The 19,781-nt window shown below is 35.8% G+C and overlaps 1 protein-coding gene across 1 annotated transcript; it reads left to right on the forward strand.

Annotated features, from left to right (window-relative positions):
• The first annotated feature begins 3,471 nt into the window (after positions 1 to 3,471).
• Positions 3,472 to 16,863, forward strand: LOC140233375 (tyrosine aminotransferase-like). The gene is made up of 11 exons (XM_072313480.1): positions 3,472 to 3,625; positions 5,211 to 5,315; positions 6,596 to 6,663; positions 8,206 to 8,364; positions 9,320 to 9,458; positions 10,775 to 10,910; positions 12,834 to 12,903; positions 13,973 to 14,101; positions 15,042 to 15,125; positions 16,341 to 16,439; positions 16,720 to 16,863. The coding sequence occupies exons 1-11, from the start codon at positions 3,472 to 3,474 to the stop codon at positions 16,861 to 16,863; spliced, it is 1,287 nt and encodes a 428-aa protein (XP_072169581.1).
• The last annotated feature ends 2,918 nt before the right edge of the window (positions 16,864 to 19,781 follow it).

The raw sequence follows: 19,781 nt of genomic DNA on the forward strand, positions 1-19,781 counted from the left end.
TTGGATGCGCTGTGAGCTGAAACCATGTCTCTTATTACCCGTTCCGTACTAAATTCTGAAATTCCCATAGACTTAATTCACAGGCCACAGATTCCCGTAGGGAACGGGTTAATGCACAATCTACAGGATAGTCTACACTGTGCACCATAATGCTCGAAGTCAAAGAATGAGCTGTGTAATATCTTGGCTCCCTTTAGCCTTAATGGAGACTGATTTCTGCTTTTTGTTTTCATTCATGCCCAGATCCTGAGATAGAGCATTCATCTCTTGATAATGCATTTTATATTTTAGTCTCGGGCCCATACTATCTGTCCCTCCACAGTGGAGGCATTGATACAAAAGAAGAGAAAAAATTGAATCAAAAGAGCTACAAAACATTACAAACAATGAAAGGAATGTTTGTTTTTTGCAAGGCTTTATGTTCATTCTTTACTCTCTGCAACAGCTATACCAAGCAGTTGCTGATAAAAAAAAACCCTCAAAGGTTAAAGTGAAAACATACGATAGTTCTGGTAAGGGTTTGAGAACCCGTCTTGCACCATTTCATATTTGCTTACAATATATCGAAAGAATCTACCAAGAAACTTACCTGGCTGACGCGATTTGCCGGGATGATGAGTTGTTTCGGAGTATTTTGAGATACAAAATAAAAGTCGGTGTACCGACTTTTATTCTAGAAGGATTCAGATTAACTCGGTCTCAGGGACAACTCAGCCCTATTTCAGACAATTTATACGCAGTTCGTGATCGCCATATTCTATATATAGGCGCACGTTCATTTTCTAGGCGTGCCAAAGAGGTTCTGTCATGCGCACCTTGTATCAACTCGGCCCATACAAAACTTTGACCAGCCAGAACGAGAAGCGCGCCCATAGTACAACACTGTAAAATCCAGAGGGACAACTTGGGCCCCGCCATCAAAGTGAGGCCGAGTTGTCCCCGAGTCCGAGTTACAAAACAGCCTGACCACAAAACAGCCTGACCCCTATTGGGTATTTTCTAGTTCTGAGATGCAAACATTTTTGGTTAATATTTCACATTTTCGTTGTTACCCAACGAATATCTAGTAATTACAGGGTTATTCCACACATTTCTTAGGCATACATGTACATTTTGGAGCGAAATTTGACAATTTTGCCGGCGTACCAGAACTATGTTTTGCCTTTAAAGGGTGAAATTGCAGCAATGCATTGAATATCATATTGTGTGTATGTGTAATTCATTTGTTTGTTTTTTGACTAATGTGACAAATGACTTTAGGATAGATCTGATATAAAAAAAAATGTATGCTGACAGTTTTTGGCACAATAGCTCTTTTGTAATCCTCCTCCCTCCTTTTTGTGCATCAAAGCAACATGCGGGAGGGGGGGGGGTGATGTTCTCTTGTAAATGGTCCTACAAGTCAACCTGCATTACCGCAAATCTAAAGTTTCACTTGATGGCTTCTCTTACTTAGTACATCTGATTATCTTGTGTGCAACATATTCTCTTCCTCTCTCTCTCTCTCCTCTCTTTATCTCACTTTATTCTTTATGCAAACTTTTTCTATGACATATAGATACCTATAATGAATGTACATTATTGTTGGGTACCGCAGAGGTGCTGCTCATTTTTGCTTGCCCAGTAGCAAGTTTTGGTTGTGCGAGACATGGAATTGTAACATTGCTTTGTTTCAGAAGTGCTGTCACATGTTTCAATTTTTGTGGTACAGTATGTATACACACCATACGTGAATAAACTTCTATCTTCAGTTTTCCAAAGCCACCAAAATATTTAACTTTTACAATGGGTGCATGAAATATTCATCCTTTTTCAAACAGAGTAATTCAAATTTACATCATTCTGCTTCTAGATATTCTCATCCAGGATGTCACATTGTAGGCCTACTGTTTCCTAATGCTGTTGCTGTGTTTATGATCCTATTTTTGTTTGGCTGTTTTACTATTAGAATTGTAACCGTATAACTACGTACAGGTTGTAGATTAATGAAACCATGCATAGTAATATCATAGTATGCAGTACGGGTACCCAGCAAGTCTGCAAGAAAAAGAACAAGAAAAAGAAAATAATTGCTCTGCACATTTCCATTGCAAAGCCATACTGGATTTTAAGAACCTGCATTTTTCATTTTCAGTTTTTGTCGATTAACTTTTGATTTATGTCCCCCTCTAAAATATTTTGTATACTTGAGAGTATAACTGTAACATGGGTAGGGCTACTTACAATTGTAGAATGGCAATCATGGATGACAGCATTACAATGTATTACATGAAATTATGTTTGTAAATTCAAAAGAAATGTACCATTGTATTGTTATAGTTTTGATACTGAGAGTCACAAAACAAATGAGAATGCAGAGATACAGTGTAGATTTAAAGTAAACATCCCCTGTTTATTACATATTTTCTGTGGGATTGTCTGTTTGCTGTTCATATTTTTGTTCTTGTTTCTTCAGTAGGTTGTATCTTTTTTAATTGTTTTGGTCTTCATATATTTGATGAAAGCCCTATGGCATCTGCAGCAGAGGCTTGAGCCAATAACCATGCAATACTGGCACCCAGCAAATATTTCGGAAGTATTTTAGTTTCATTGCGAGAGAGAACTTTCACTCCCCGAAATGACAGTATTCTGAGAGAGGGTATAGTGTTCAAATGCTTGGTCTCATGTGAAGTACATGTAGTGTATGTGTGTTGTTGAGCTTTGTCATCATCATCTCTTGTCAACAAGGTTTGTGTGAAAGAATTCTGTTTCTTTGTTTTGAAGTCATTGTTGCTTTCATTCAGCATATTTTCATTGTTTCGCATGATTAGTGAAACATGCATTGTATTATGTCATGATTGTTTTATCACTTGTTGTTAACACATATACACACTGTACTGCAAATACCCACTTATACATTGTAACTAATCTAGTGAGACACAGGCCCAAGTTACTGTAAACGCAGTTCAATTGTGGTACATGAATTAAAAAAAAAATAAGAAAGATTGAGCCGCTCAACATGAGAAACTGATTGCATGAAGATATTTACATAATTTACAGAAGTGCTTATTTGAACAACTTGATCATCAATGCAGGATGTTGCATACCATAAATTTCTGCATGATTGTTTTTTTTTTTTTTTTTTTTTGCGCTCAGCTGAGTAAGATGAATTTTGCAGACTATTGCATGAGCACTTCAAAGAGCTAGCTCATCGCATTGCACGGTACTGGACTAGCAAACCCGAAAAAAGAAAATATGATAAAACAGCAGCACAGTGTGCATTTTAAGATTTGTGCATGTTTTTGTTTGTGCTGGTCTCATTTTGCATGAAATCTGTGAAAATATCTGCACTTCAAAAAATGTGCACTTCTACAGCATCTTAATTAAGGTGTCATGCTTCTATGACCATAGTTCAGGTAGACTACAAGGGGCAGTATTCTCTAATGTGTGATAAACTGGTTCCTATATCTTGTCTTAAAGGTTTAGGGGAACATGTCCAGCGTGCACAACGGCCACTCCAAGAAGGCGCGATGGGTGGTGAGCGCCTCCGACACATCTCTGCGAACCATCAACCCCATCAGAGGAATTGTGGATGGAATGAAGCTGGAGCCGAACCCCGAGAAAGATATCATTGCACTTTCCATCGGTGAGTGATGCTCCCATTGAACTTTGAAGCAATGGGCGGCATTACGATATACATTTACTGTACTAGTTACAGCATTACAGATTCCGCATGAGAAGAAAATTATATTTAGGAATAGACTGCCTTTGTACCATGTATATCTTCTAAACGCTTAAGAAAGGTAGTACCAAACACATCTTTAATGCCAGTAAATGTTGAGATTTCATACCCCATCTATGTAGAAAAAGTTGCTGAACTACTCTAAGTTACCTTCACCGGATTCTTGGTATCTTGAACCCTTGGATTGCCAGGTTAGATTGAATAAGTCTGTAAATGTAGCATGTTTTGTCTCATAGAATTTTTTTTTGCAAATAGATTTTCAGATGTTTCCAGGAGATAACAAATTACATACAGAAATAATCTCAGCTGCAAAATTAGAAAAGAGGAAAGTTCACTTAAATTTGAAAAAAACAAAAAATATGTTCACTTAAATTTGAAAGAGAATAAAAATATGATATTCGTACAGAATTGTCCACTCTCACAGTAAATTGCAAAGGTGCTTATTTGAGCTCAGATCTTCACTGTTGGTTTTGATTAGCTGTATCATAGGGCAAAATTGTTCACATTTTAGATAAGTTGAAACAAACATTTTTAGAATGTTGTCATGTGTCCCTATGGGTGCCTCATACCTCACATGACCTTGGCTTTCATTGTTAGTTTTGTTTTGACAGAGTGTGGATACACTGGAATTTTTGTCATAGTCATGTTGGGTATTAGTATGTACCTTCCATCCTGGTTTGGTTACGTCAGACGACATTTCCCATTTTGTTTGTTTACACAGCAGTTGTATGAATTCTGGATGTTCATGCCTTCCTGAATTCACGTAATTAGGAAGGGAGCCATACCATGATACCAGGAACTGATGCAGTAGGAAGCTTGCCATAAAGTCCAAGGCAATGTTTTATATTTTCTGTTTAGGGGATATTCATCCGTTGTTTTCAGAATGAGTTCAAATGTGATTCTGATTTGCTGCACAATGATTATTTGATATTTATGTTGCCCATTGGTAGCAGAGAGACAATTTCTGAACCTGGGATGCAGTTGAATGCAACATTAAAAGCATAATTTACCATTTGCAGATGAAACAAAAACCCAGCATTAGTGCTTTAGTGATAGATTAGCATTAGTGATAGAATCAACCAATGCAAAAATGTGAACCAGTATAATCGATGTTAAGTATTGTTAAATACACAAAATGTGAATAATGTCTATAATAGAAATGTTTCCATATTAAACCATGTGCAGTTATGGTTTCATGAGAAAAATAGTGATATCTCCTTAAATATTTTAAGCTTTATAGCAAAAATTTTACATGGTAGGATGTTTTGTGATACAACTGGCCTACACATATATGCATCCTAAGTGATATCTTAAACATTTTTTTTTTTAAATCACTGCTCCTAAAGGTAAACAGGACCTTTAAGCTACTGTAAATGATATTTGCACCAACAGACACTGACCAATTGACAGCTGTGTTCAATAGTATAGGCAGTCACATAAAAACTACACGGAGCTGTTCATGGATTGCTCTGTGTTTTCCACCATGCAGGCGATCCAACAAAGTTTGGTAACCTGGAGCCCAGTGATGTAGTGGTCGACGCTGTGAGTGCATCGCTGAGGTCTGGAAAGAACAACGGCTACAGTCCGTCAGTTGGTAAATCAATTAGAAACAAAATCTACCATTAGCACATGTGTGGCTTCAGTGAGATATTTATAGCCCTACTGTGACAACACAAATTGTTAACTTACAGTTTGTGTACATTGATGATGGCACATGGATTTCACCAAAATGTTAGAAATTCATAACAATTGATCTGATAGTCCATTTTTCCTCAAACTTTGCTAATGTGTCCTACTAATATCTGTGCATTCACTGAATCCATACAAATACATGTATGTGAGGTGAGTTCTCCTTTAAGATAGATATCTGTACCATTTGAATACAAGTCTCTATTGGCAATTCTTAGAAACTGTATCAGTGGTATGCCCATTGTACTGCCTTTATTATGTCTATCACATTTTTCTCATTCAGCAAAAGGTTTATTATGACACTAATTCTCAGGTTAATCAAAGTCTTCGTGAATGTGGAAGACATTGATGACAGCAAGGGTGTAAGTTGAAAGACAGGAGAAGTGGATTTGTTCAAAATGCTTCACTGAAAAATTTTACAATTTCTAACTGGAATGTTTTTGTGTTTGTATTGATGTGGATTTATTGTAGAAGAAACAAAAGACATGGATAATTCTCTGTCAGAGACATCCTTTTTGACTTTCTGTAGATTTAGATTTTCATTGATCTTAAGATCTTGTGTTTGGGTAAATTTGCCTTGAGGGCATACGCTCAAAGAAGCCAATGTATACTACAGCCTAGTCATCAATATCACTAGCTACAGGCAGCTGTGAGGCTGCATGGGAAACTGGCATGTGCTGTATGAATCATATTGACAATATTTTGCAAGTTATCTGTAAAAAAAAAATGGTGAGTGAGTTATTCTTAATGGATTGACTCAGATAGAGCATCTGGATGGTGTCGGGAATTCATTATCTTTGCAGGAAGTGACTCAGGGGTGTGAGGGAGACGTGAATTTCTAGGCTGTGTGAACAGCAACTTCTGTCAAAAATTTGTTTTGTCTCCCATAACGTCAAGATGAAGATTACGTCCGGGCTGCTAGATAAGAAGTTCAAATAGCATCTATGATAAACCTTCAGTGAAAGATGCACCTCTAGTGAAAGATGCACAGTGGAGAAGTAACACGACATCACAGTACCATTAGTTACAGTACTTATCAGCCTATAGATTAGATCAAATGTTAACATCACAAGACTTGATCAAGTTAAAGAAAGGCTTCTTACATATGGTACAGTATGTAAATTGATGTCAACTTTGCACATGTATCAGAAAACTATGAAGATGACTTAATTCCCCTGTCTGCAGGTTATGTGGATGCCAGAGCAGCTGTTGCCAGAAAGTACTCCCACCCTAATGCTCCTCTCACTTCTGAGGTACGTACAAATGTATGAACATTCAGATATGCAAAGATAGGAATATAAGTATATGGGACTAACAAACGTCCCATATCGGAGAGGAGTTGGGGAAGATGGGGAGGAGATGGATTGGTACAAGTCTGTGATGAGAGCATCATTTTAATTATTAAGCTGTTGTAGTGCAGGAAACCATCCGTAATCATTGAAACAAGGTTAATCTTGGAGATGCTTTTAAATTACTTTATGTGCCCAGGCATTTGAGGTGCCCAGCCCATTTTTTCATTCGCATTTTGTGGTCGGTAATCTGTCCAAAGTTACCCTAGTCGTATAGTTAGCAAGCCTTTTTGGGTGTAGCAATGTGCCTCAGTTCAACAAGAAGGCTATGGTAATACGATAGGGAGTGGGGATATTTTTGTGCTGGTAGGTAATCTGTTCATGTTAATAAGTTTCTATACACCAGATGTCTTCTTTTATGAATTTAACTGTTCATTGCGTGTGTATCATAGAGTAAAACATACTATCTTCCTTGGAACCCTTTGTTACATGCAATGATTTTTAAGTTGCAAAATTTCAGAATCCTATTAATTGCTAAATTTACCACTGCTTTAGAAATTGACAGCACACTCCTAAATAAGAATAATCTGTTTCTCTCTCAAATTGGTAACTGTTTATACACTTCTTACTTTTTGGAAATCTAGTGGATTTAGCTTGTTCTATCCAATCTTTTTTTTTAAAAAGAGTGAAATTCAGAGGTGCCAATTTGATAATGACAGGATGTTAAAAGTTTTATGACAAAATTCCCTCAAGACTTGAGTTTAATACACAAGACACCTTCATGCCCTTCCTCATGTTCATGGTACAATAAAAAATATGTGAAGAGTTTGATGGCAAAACAACGTAACTCCATTCTTGCATTAATGTAAGTTGAGATATTTGCGATTAAACATGCTATTAAAAACAAAGAAAATAGTAAGAATCATAACTTCAAGAATATTCCTTAAGTTACAAGTGAGGTACCATTGGAAATTTTTTGTTTGGCTCTATCTGATGATGGACTTTCACTTTGAAACATTTGAAAATGGCACCTAACCCATTTTGTGATCAAGCTCTTCATGTATTAACCATGATAATAATAATAATAATAATAATAATAATAATGACAATAATAATAATAATAATAATAATAATAATAATAATAATAATAATAATACCCATAATAATAATAATAATAATAATAATAATAATAATAATAATAATAATACCCATAATAATAATAATAATAATAATAATAATAATAATAATAATAATGATAATAGTAATAATAAAAATAATAATTCACTATATTTATTGCTCATCACGTAAAATGTCTGTAAGTGCTAGGAGAAAGAAAAAGAGAAAAAAAGAAAGAAAGAAGGTACAGCTTCAGAATTGTTAGGCATACATAACAACAATTACCAGCTGCATATTATGCTCAGACATGAGACTATTCAATGAACAAATAATTTATTAACATAGATTTAAATTTTTCCACGACCATACTATATATTCCCTTGTCTGTAGGATGTGATTCTGACTTGCGGTTGCTCTGGAGCCCTGGATCTGGCCATCGGAGTTCTGGCAGATGCTGGTACAAACATACTGGTTCCCAAGCCAGGCTTTTCACTCTACACCACCCTATCAGGCTCATATGACATCGAGTATCGCCACTATAACTTATTGGTGAGTAGTAGAAATAGTGTATGAAACGCTTGAAGAAAGGTGGCCATCATGCATAAAGCCAACTTGTATGCTTTTTTTACCAGGAGAACAAGAGGGGAAAACCCTTGTTGCATGCCAGAAGTCCATAGTAATTAAGAATATGTACATACAAAATAATAATAATAATAATAATAATAATAATAACAAATTGTATTACAGATTTAAAACAATTGTATATCAGATCAACTTAAAGATACTCTTTACCGTTGGGAGCAGTGATGTTAAAAATGTTCAAGATATCACATTTAATTTCATATGTGTAAGTCAGTTGTATCACAAAACATTCTACCGTGTAAAAATTTCACAATAAAGCCTGAAATATAGGGAGATATCACGATTTTTCTCAATAAACCATAAACTGTAGACGGTTTAGACTGGAAACATGTTTATTATAACTATTGTTTACATTTTGTATATTTAAAAATACTTACATTAATTGTACTTATTCAAAATATTACATTGGTTGTTTCTATCCCTAAATCACATTTCAGAACTATTTTGAAGCACTAAAGCCGGGTTTTTGTTTCATCTCAAAATGGTAAATTATGCCTCTAACTGTGCAGAGGAACACCCACTTCAGGCTCCCATGTAGAAATGAAGGGGTCGGTGCAATATAGTGCTAACCCACACAATAGTCATTCTGAGATAATCGCTGTTGAATATTTGGAAAGTCCATACATTGTACATTAATAAAACATGAATGCATGCAGTTTTTACCATCTTACTGGTTGAATTCAAATATGATATTTTCATGGAGGTTAGAGTGAAGGATAAGGATTATGAAAATGCATGTAACTCAATTTTGACAGAAGTGTGGGTTAGCACTATATTGCACCGACCCCTTCAAATGTGTGCTATATGAAGCTCTGAACCATGTAGGCACTCCTATATTGTCTTATTTTTCGTGTTTGTCCAGCCCTCAAAGTCATGGGAGGCAGACTTGGAAAACCTGGAGTCCAAAATCGATGAGAAAACGAGATGCATCGTGGTCAACAACCCGTCCAACCCCTGTGGCTCGGTCTACTCTAAAGAACACATGCTTGACATTATCAACAGTGAGTATAGCATCTATGGAACATGAACGGGTGGTCTGTCAGGCATGTGTGGTTAGAGTTTGTGTGGTTACACGCTTAGAGTTGATGGAAGCATATAGGGTACTGTGGAATGTAAATGAGATGGTTTGTTAGTCACATGTGGCACAAACTGCGAATATTTACAAAAGTATTTGGCACTGTGCCAGCTGACATGGTTAAGTGATAATCAGGCTGTCAGTTTATTCAAACACATGATGTCAGGGAATGATATAGAGTTCTATGCTGACTGAAAGGGCAGTGCTTGTACAGTTCTTACTCTGTAAATACATGCATAAACAAACATTATCTGTCAATAGACACCTGACTTTGACATGTGCTGGTAGACAGATAGATAGGTAGGTATATTGTAGATAGATAGGTAGATAGATAGATAGATAGGTAGATAGATAGATAAATAGATAGAAGAGTTGATAGATTGATGGATAGATGATAGATGGGTTGATAGAGTGATAGATTATAGATAGATAGATAGACAGACAGATAGACAGATAGATAGAAAGACAGATAGATAGATAGATAGATAGATAGATAGACAGACAGATAGATAGATAGATAAATATATCAGGGCTCGACATTAATGGTGGCCCAGTAAAAAGTGGTGTTGTGCCACCAAATTGATTTTTTTTTTGTGGCCCGATCAGGTAGCTAAGATTCAAAATGGGATTATTACTGTTGCTCTTATTTTAGGCCACTTCATATTTTTTTTTCCCCTGCAACCAAAATGTCATATTCAAAGATTTGGGCCCGAAAGGGTCACCAGATAAAAAGTTAGTGTTGAGCCCCAGATATATAGAAAGCTGATAGATAAATAGATGATAGATAGATAGATAGATAGATAGATAGATAGATAGATAGATAAATAGGTAGATAGATATATAGGTAGATAGGTAGACAGATAGATAGATAGATAGATAGATAGATAGATAGTTAGATAGATAGACAGATAGATAATATTGTAGCTGGCAGGTAAAGGTAAAGAGTAACAAAATAGATCAATAGATATACAGGTAGGTCAGTACCTAGATGAGTGGCATGATATGCATACAGGCAGACAAAAAGCAGATCGATCAAGGATAAAGTTATGAATACATAGATTGATGTGCAGACAGAAACATTGTAAGGTACATATTAAAGTTTATAACGGAATACATATGTAGATGGACTGAGATTGAGCACAATCCGTTATGTAAATGTCATACAATGCTGGATCATCATGATAGTCCAAAGTACTGCCAGCCTCATCTTGATGGTGTTAAATGTTTGCTGCCCTCTATCAGTTGCCAACAAGCATTGCCTCCCCATCGTATCTGATGAGGTGTATGCCGACATGGTGTTCAGTGGGAACACATTCTACTCCATGGCGTCCTTGGCTACAAACACACCCGTCCTCACCTGTGGTGGTATCGCAAAGAGGTAAATTCCTTCTTTCATCTGTCCCGCCTTCTTCATAGCATACATGTGTAAGGTAGCTGCCAAGTCTACCTGATTCTGCAGGTGTCCCGAAAATGTCAATAGGGAGCTTTAGATTTGTGATGTAGACATTTAGACAACAGTTGCTTTCGCTGTTCTCCTCTTTCCCTGCGTCGTGTTGCAAAGTAGCTTTAGATTTCGCGAAGACGCAGCCTATGCAAAGTAAAATGGTGCCCCCATCTGATCATTGCATCAAGTAGCTTTCTGCATCGTGAATATGAGCAGACACTAAAATGGCCCAGAACCGACCATGAAAGCTCAGACAGCACAAGATTGATTTTGATAAGCAATTTTTGGCATGTGCAGAACAGTTTTTTTCTGGTCATGAAAATCCGAAGCTCTCAAATATCTTTTGATGTCTAGATAAGAAGATACCAATATCCAATATTTTTGCTCATTAAAATTCATATAATATGCTAATATGTCCCTTTTGATATTGCTCTTTGGATGTCCCTGGTTTGTATGTGTAAATATTGGCAGCCCTGATCTAGACAAGTCATTGAAACTGACTGTTAGTTCTCCTTTATCAGTTTTGGCTATCTACAAAGACGCATATTCATATAATTTTTTGTAGACTTTTGATCATGTTTAAGACAGATTATCTCCTAGTGTTACACATGTTGTCTTTATTTGAATTCCTTTATTCTATATACATGTATGCTATTGTTAATGTTAAAGGCATAATTTACCATTTGCAAATGAAACAAAAACCCAGCATTAGTGCTTCAAAATAGTTCTAAAATGTGAGTTAATCCTAACTTACCTGGGGGGGGGGGCCATAATGCCCCCCCCCCCTCGACGAATTCCGTGACCATTCCGGCGCGCAAAATTTTTTGACCGCGCCGCTCGCTGACTTTTTACTTTCAAGTCTCGCGCAACTTTTGAGACCAAATTTGTCGCGCCCGGGCACACCGTTCCGAAGCCACGCCCCTTCAAACAATTTTCATCAACCCCAAAATTGCTCAAAAACGTGATTTTGTGTACAAAGTCAATACAAATTGTGTTTTTTCAATTAATTCATATAAAGATTCATATTTTTAATTTTAATGGCTGAAATCAATTTATTTTAGTATAATTATGCTTCAAAAAATGTGTATTACAAATTCTGCTGAAAAAAACAACAAAAACAAAAGTTCGAAAAAACAATGAAATACATAAAAAATTGATAAAACAATAAAAAACATAATGTCACTAGGTAAATTTACACCAAAAATCAGCATTCCATAAGCTTTTATAAGCCAATTACAGATGAAAATTAGGTTTTTTGCATATATTTGCATAATTAATTAATTTAAAATAGCAAATGCAAATTTTTTGCAAATTTAACTTAACAGTCTTATAGATTACATCCGGCTTTATGTTCATGCAAAATTTTGCGGCGATCGCGTGATCAACGGCCGAGATCTGAAGGGGGAGTCATAATGGCCCCCCCGGAATTCAAGCTCGCTAAATAGCCAGTTAAGGATAGAAACAACCAATGTAAAATTGGAACCAGTGTAATTGATGTTAAGTATTGTTAAATATACAAAATGTGAACAATAGTTATAAAATGTTTCCAGACTCAGCCATCTACAATAATGGTTTAGTGAGAAAAATAATGATATCTCCTTTAATATATTTTAGGCTTTATTTAAAAAAAAATAAAAAATAAAAAATGAATAAATAAATAAATAAATAAATAAATAAATATATATATATATATATATATATATATATATATATATATATATATGGCAGGATGTTTTGTGATACAACTGACCTACACATAAGCATCAAATGTGATATCTTGAACATTTTCTAAATCACTGTTCCCAAAGGTCAACAGGACCTTTAAGATATGCAGCATTGTTACTTTGTTTCCGTTAGATTTCTGTGCCCAGGCTGGCGTCTAGGCTGGATACTCATCCATGATCCCATCGGGGCTTTTGAGGAGGAGGTGAGTTGGTGTAGCACAGCATTCTGGTAGTGCTTCAATTAGAAATCCCTTCTGTTTTCAATCTGTGCCTGGCTCGATGTCCTTGAGGGTTTTTTTTTCTCTCTTTTTTTCTTTTCTATCTGAAAAGCTAAATGGCTGCTAACTGCACTTGGGTTTCCCTTTTTAAGCCTTGACAAAATATCTGTATGGTATTTATTGTATCTATCATGGGGAATTATTCATTTGCTGTCTCATTTTCTCAAAAAGTATGAAAACAACAACAATAACAATAATGATAATGATGATGATGATAATGATAATGATAAAGATGATTATGAAAATGATAATAATAATAATAATGATAATAATAATAATAATAATAATAATAATAATAATGATGATAATAATAATAATAATGATAATAATAATAATAATAATAATAATAATAATAATAATAATAATAATATTAATAATAATAATAATGATGATAATAATAATAATAATAATAATAATAATAATAATAATAATGATGATAATAATAATAATATTAATAATAATAATAATAATAATAATAATAATAATAATAATAATGATGATAATAATAATAATATTAATAATAATAATAATAATAATAATAATAATAATAATAATAATAATAATAATGATAATTGTAATGATAATAATATTAGTAGTAATGATGATAAAAGTAATAGTATGATGGTCCTCTTTATCTGGGGTAGCATCTTCAGTGTTGACACTGTTTAAGGAGAGGGCACTACTATTAATGTTATCCTAGCATTGCCAAGTACTAGTAGTACCTATTTATACACCAGAGTGGAGAGGGACACGGAGGGTAAAAACACCTTGTCCAAGGACGAAAGCACTGGATGAGATCCAAAGTCAAGTCCTATGAAAGAAAACCAGGAGTCTTATCCACTCTGCCACAATGTCCCATCCCCCCCCCCCCCCCACCCCTTTCGTGTAGAAGCCCTATCTCTCTATCTCTGATTTTGAATGTTTGTAATCTGTGTCTCATTTAAGTTGTCTGATTGCTGAATACTCTTCTCCTTCTTGTCGTCTTCGTACATAGGTTCGGCTTGGTCTCTTCCGACTGTCGACAAAAATCCTAGGTCCCTGCACTGTCATCCAGAGCGCCCTACCAACCATCTTGGAGAAGACCCCAGACAGTTTCCATGACAACACAGTGGAAATTTTACAGGTATGTTGTCTCCTGAATGCCTCTTGAAATGAACTTAGATGTTCAATTCAACTCCATGTTCAGATCTACTGTGAAAGATAGAATGAAATCAAACAGAATGGCTTTAACTTCTTCAAACTCAGATGTAATATTACAAAGTTGTGGGATTAGAACATTTTCTGTTTCATGAAAGCAGTAATAGTAGTTGGAGTCATATGAGCAAATAGCTTACATGATGCCGTCATGTCATATGTGTCTCATTTGTTTGTGCACAAATCTTCACTAAATTCTCTTTTTTGATTGAAATCAATATAATGCGAAAAATTGTGCCGTAAAATGTGTCATGTTTGTAGATACATTGTGTAGAAAATAATTTGTTTTTCATCCAAAAAAAAAAAATTATCAGTTACCACTCCAGAATTTTCACCTTCACTGAATGAACTTTGTTTCATTGTTATGTTAACCACTTTAGCATCATTTCCTAACCTTGATATTCTCTTGTTTTTGCTTCAATATGAAGCTGCAATTTTTTACTGCTCAAAAGTAAATCAACGACAAAAGTCTCTTACAGAATTACCAGCAATAAGAGAGATTCTTCGATGACTCATTGACTCCACAACCAATTGTGTCATTTAACAGATGCACTTTACTTATTGTCTCCAGTTCTTTCTTGTGTACCAACAAAATAGGGTTTCTAGGGCAATTACCCCCTTGGCAATTACCCCAGACCATTCCCCTGACCCTAACCCTAATCCTAAGCCTAATCCAAACTCTAACCCTAACCCTAATCTTTACTATAACCTTATCACTAACTAGTATTTAGCTGAGGGGTCATTGCTGGGGGGGGGGGGGGGGCACAAATGTTTCAAGTCAAAGTGCTTACTAAAATTATACATTACCAAGTCACAACTGCTATGTGGTATTTTCTCATTTGTTGTTTCTCACTTTCTACATGTAACAGAGGAATGCTGAGATCTGTTACCGCTTCTTTAAATCAACACCAGGCTTGAACCCCATCATGCCCAAGGGCTCAATGTATCTCATGGTGAGTTCAACTTTGTTTCAACCCCTCAAGTTGGTACAATATTCATGGTTTAAGATGTCATTCTCAGATATGGCAAAGACTTACATTTTTTTGTTTGTTCATTTTCATCTGCGAGAGATGGCGGGATAGCCCATATTCAGCTAAGTTAAGCTGGTCTTCCATGGGGTCCAGTTGGATGTGAGGTGGGACCACTTCACTGGGTTAAACACCCTGCTCTTTGCGATGAATGAATGAAGCGGGATCTTTTACGTGCATGAGTTGTTGCTCTCTCATACACGGGGCCTCCATTTTATGTCCTATCCGAGGGACAAAGTGTTTTGCCTCTTACTAGAGGGGACGGTATGCTTACACACAACATTGCTCAGTCCAGACTCGGGTTCGAACCCGGGCCACGTGATCGTGAGGCAGACGCACTACCGACTGAGCCAACTCACTGTCCTATCCGAGGGACAAAGTGTTTTGCCTCTTACTAGAGGGGACGGTATGCTTACACACAACATTGCTCAGTCCAGACTCGGGTTCGAACCCGGGCCACGTGATCGTGAGGCAGACGCACTACCGACTGAGCCAACTCACTGCCCTGATTTATGTGGGGATAGGGAAAATTAGCCTACCAGCTGATGTTTTCTTAGTGCAGCAATCAAAGTCTTCATTGTGGGTTCATTCACCTGTGCCAAAAGGGGCTCTGTATTTTTTCTTTCTGGTCACATTTATTTGCCACTTCAGAGAAATTTTAATATTTATGTTTGATAAACTTTCACTTCCTGATGCTAATTTCAAAAGTTGGTGGTGGTATTCATCATTTCCTTCCTTTTGCTGAATATTTACTTTTCATTCTGAGATCATTTCTTATTATTAGGACAACAGGGGATTACAGTTATCTTTTATTGTGCATGCAGTCACAACTTTTAAGAATGTTATATCTCACCTCTAAGCTGTGACATACATTGCATGGTTTTTTTTCTGTGAAAATGTAACATAATTACTTGACAAAATTTAAAGAGTGAAAATAATTGAATATTGTGAAAGAAAAGGAAGTTAGATGGAAAGGAAAATGGTGTAAAAGTCAATTTCGATGATGGATGTGCCCTTAATTTGTGTGAGTTAGTAGCTCACATAACAAAGAAGAAGAACTCTAAGGTTACCTTTAGGTGCTGTCAGTGCCAGAGCACAAGAATCTGTAACAGCCCCTTTCTTTTTTGCCTTGGAACACAGTGTGGCATCGACATCAACGACTTCCAAGGGTTCGTGGACGACATGGAGTTTGTACAGTGTCTGATGTCGGAGGAATCTGTCTTCTGTCTCCCAGGAAAAGTATGTTTGCAGTTCCCGGAGATTTTAGAATAGTTTCCCTTTTTATAATGATGATGATGATGGTGATGATAATGATGATGATGATGATGATGGTGATGATGATGATGATGATGATGATAATAATGATAATAATAATTAATAATAATATCCCGAAGAGGATTCCCTATCATCCAAGGAGTGATGTGACAGTGTTAAATCTGGAATGTGTGTGTGACTCTCAATATCACTCTGTTGATTGACACAGTGTCATTCTCACCTCTCCTGTCTTCCCTTCCCACAGTGCTTTGAGTATCCAAACTTCTTCCGGGTCGTTCTCTGCGTACCGGAGGAGAAGACTGAGGAGGCGTGCAAGAGGATCCAGGAATTCTGCAAGAGGCACTATGTCGGCAAGAAGAGGACGAATGGAGAAGTCGAGGAGGTGTAGTGTGCTCTTTGCTGGGAAGCCAAAAGTCAGGTGATCCAAAGGGCTTGCTGTCATGTGACCAGAAGCTCTGCCATCATGTGACCAGAGCACAGAGAAAAATATTGACGGGAGTGTGACCGCTACTCATGTGTGGTGTAGGAGAGCAGCATAACTTAGTTTGTTTGCTTGCCTTGGCTGTTTCCTTGAAGTGCAGTCTGTCTTCATGCTCCTAGCTGGTTCTGGTAGCTTTGTTTCTTCAATACTCATCCCACTTTTGCTTCCTATCAACCTGTTTTGATTTGGATGTGGCGATTTGTGTAGTTCTTCCACGTGTTGTGCTAATCTTATCATTCAGGAATTTTCTTTGGTGGTGTGGCGATTGAAACCTGCATTTGGGGACATGAGGACGTCTGTTCATAAAAACGCTGTGAATTGTTGTTCATGTTGCTGAATTGATTTCTCTGTATTCAAAAACCATGTTTCACAACTATGATCAGATCCTCATCATTTTATAGGGATTGAAATTGTTTGTGATGCAATAAGATTGTACATTGTTGAAACATCCTGTGCATAGAAATTGAAACTAATCTATGTGAAAAAAATAGAAGTAAAACAGGTTCGGAGCGATTACAGCGAGTGTTTTCGCATTAGATTTAATAAGGGTGCTATTTAAAGGGGAAAAGAATTAAAAACAAAAACAAAGACATGAAATAAAGATAAAATTGCCATGGTGAAATATTTCTTTGTGCATCTCTGTCTTGACGTGAACTATAGTTTATATATCCTTGCTTGTAAATATCATGTACTGTAAATTTTGTCGTCAAATAAATTATTTTTATCTTGTGACATCCTGTGCTTGGTGCAGACAATAGTTGTGGTGAGTTCATTCTGAAATGCAAATGTTGTGTACAAGTTTGCAATGGATTTGCAATAGTCTCTCATGTTTGAAAGTGGAGGGTATCTTTTGGGGAGACAGGGTGTTATCCTGGAAATATGTGTCTATAGTTCAATCTGTTGTACTCAACTTTTCTCTGTCACTGAATTGGTTTTTATATCTCATATCTCATATCTCCACTGATGGCACACTTTCAGTTCAGTATTGACAGCCATAAGCGTAGAAAGAAAAGGTTAATTTCTCATCACACCCTTAGCACAATTTGGCTTTGTAAAAGGAAGGTGTACGCAACTCATAAAGATTTATATTGAATTCAGAGGCAGCTTTGGTACTGTCTAGCTCATTGTTTTATCTCTAGATTCATTGGGAGACTGTAGAATATGTATCATGAGATGCTGAAGATCATAACCTCAGTAATGTTTACCCTTCAAGTAATAAAGTATGCAGATTTGCAGTACAGTCAAGTTAATCAAGCAATTTTAAATATATTTATGTATGGCATTTTGAAATGAAGACTGTGATGGCATACAAACTACAGATGAGGCTATCTGAAAATCTGAAAAAAAATCTGCAATACCTTGTATGTATCTTTTTTTAAATAGTTACTGATTCAGTATTATTTAAAATGAGTGGCATTATTGTCTAACTTATACAAGCTTGATTTAGAATGGAATCGTACAAATAGTTACGTTATATTCAACATAGTGTTAGAAATTAATCAGAAAATGAAGTGATAATGTTCCAACTGCATTTGACAGACAAAAGAATTTCTCAATCCTTTTGTAGGAAAAGAAAAAAAAAAATATATAGAATCAATTTGATGCAGTGCTTCATTCAAGCTGCTTATCCATTTTTTTTTTTGGTGTTTTTTTTTTTTTTTGAAGTTTTCCAGGTACGTTGCAGCATGGTGAATCAACTAACTCTGTCGTTTAGAACTTTATTCTTTCTCCAGAAGTTTGTCTTCCTCCAGAACTCAAGTAATGATTTTGTATTTCAGTCTTACTCGTGTTAATATATTCTATTCCCTTCTTGGGGGTTCGAAGTTTGGTAATGTTCTGTTACAAGCCATATTTTTATTTCATTTCATTTCATTTTTATTCAAATTAATAGAAAAAAAAGAGATATACATGACATTAGATATAATTCTAACACATAAGTATCAGGTTCTAAAGATTGATATACATATATCCAGTGTTTTCAAAAGCAGAGAGCATATGTGATGTAGCTCAGCAAGGGTTGGGAAATATAACAATGTGACCGTCAGGTTGCAGGACTATAGACAGGTAACATTAAGCAAATATCTGACACTTTTATCAATTTGGTTTTCACAAATTTATTTGTGGTTTTATTTGTGATTCAATACTTGTGATCACATCTCAAACTAGATTATAGAATGTTGCAAGGCTGTCCATCAGTTCAAACTACTGCATACACTGAATATTTTGTGAGGTGTATATTTTTGCGAATTTCTCAAATTTAAAAACACCCAAAAATATCAACTCTGATCCCGATATGAATGCGACATGCATGCATACATTTCTCCATTCAGTACTGTGCTCCACAATTGCAAATTTAACCACTTGCGAAATTGGTGGAAAGTTCTGATTCACAAAAAATTAGACTCGCTAAATATATGGCGTATACAGTAATGTGGATCACAGTATAGAGAGACTAAAATTTTGGCTGTTGTCTGCTTGACTTCCAAAGCCTGTTGAGTCTGCAGAAGATAGGAAAAATATAAGAATATCTCATTCAAGATTTCAGTCTTGTCCAGGTCAGTAATCTTCTGTCAAGATTTAGGTTTCATCCAAGCTAGATATGAATGTGTCGTATCACATTTTTTTGTTTGTCAAAATATTGGCTGAAAATATTTCATTCTTTAATGTTTCTTATTCATTATCATCATTATTAAGATTATTGTTATTTTTTTATCATTATTGTCACCATCATCATCATCATTATTATTAAGATTATTTATAGTGAGACTGTGTGTGCTCTGTAGTCAAACAACATGAAGGTAGCAGGGTCTTTCTTCTTAGGCTGT

Source organism: Diadema setosum, chromosome 9, assembly GCF_964275005.1.
Source record: "Diadema setosum chromosome 9, eeDiaSeto1, whole genome shotgun sequence".
Taxonomy (NCBI): domain Eukaryota; kingdom Metazoa; phylum Echinodermata; class Echinoidea; order Diadematoida; family Diadematidae; genus Diadema; species Diadema setosum.

Coding starts and splice junctions, on each gene's coding strand:
- LOC140233375 (XM_072313480.1), top strand. CDS start 3,472: ATGTCCAGCGTGCACAACGGCCACTCCAAGAAGGCGCGATGGGTGGTG. Junction 9,459..10,774: donor CATGCTTGACATTATCAACA/GTGAGTATAGCA, acceptor GCCCTCTATCAG/TTGCCAACAAGCATTGCCTC. Junction 10,911..12,833: donor TGTGGTGGTATCGCAAAGAG/GTAAATTCCTTC, acceptor TGTTTCCGTTAG/ATTTCTGTGCCCAGGCTGGC.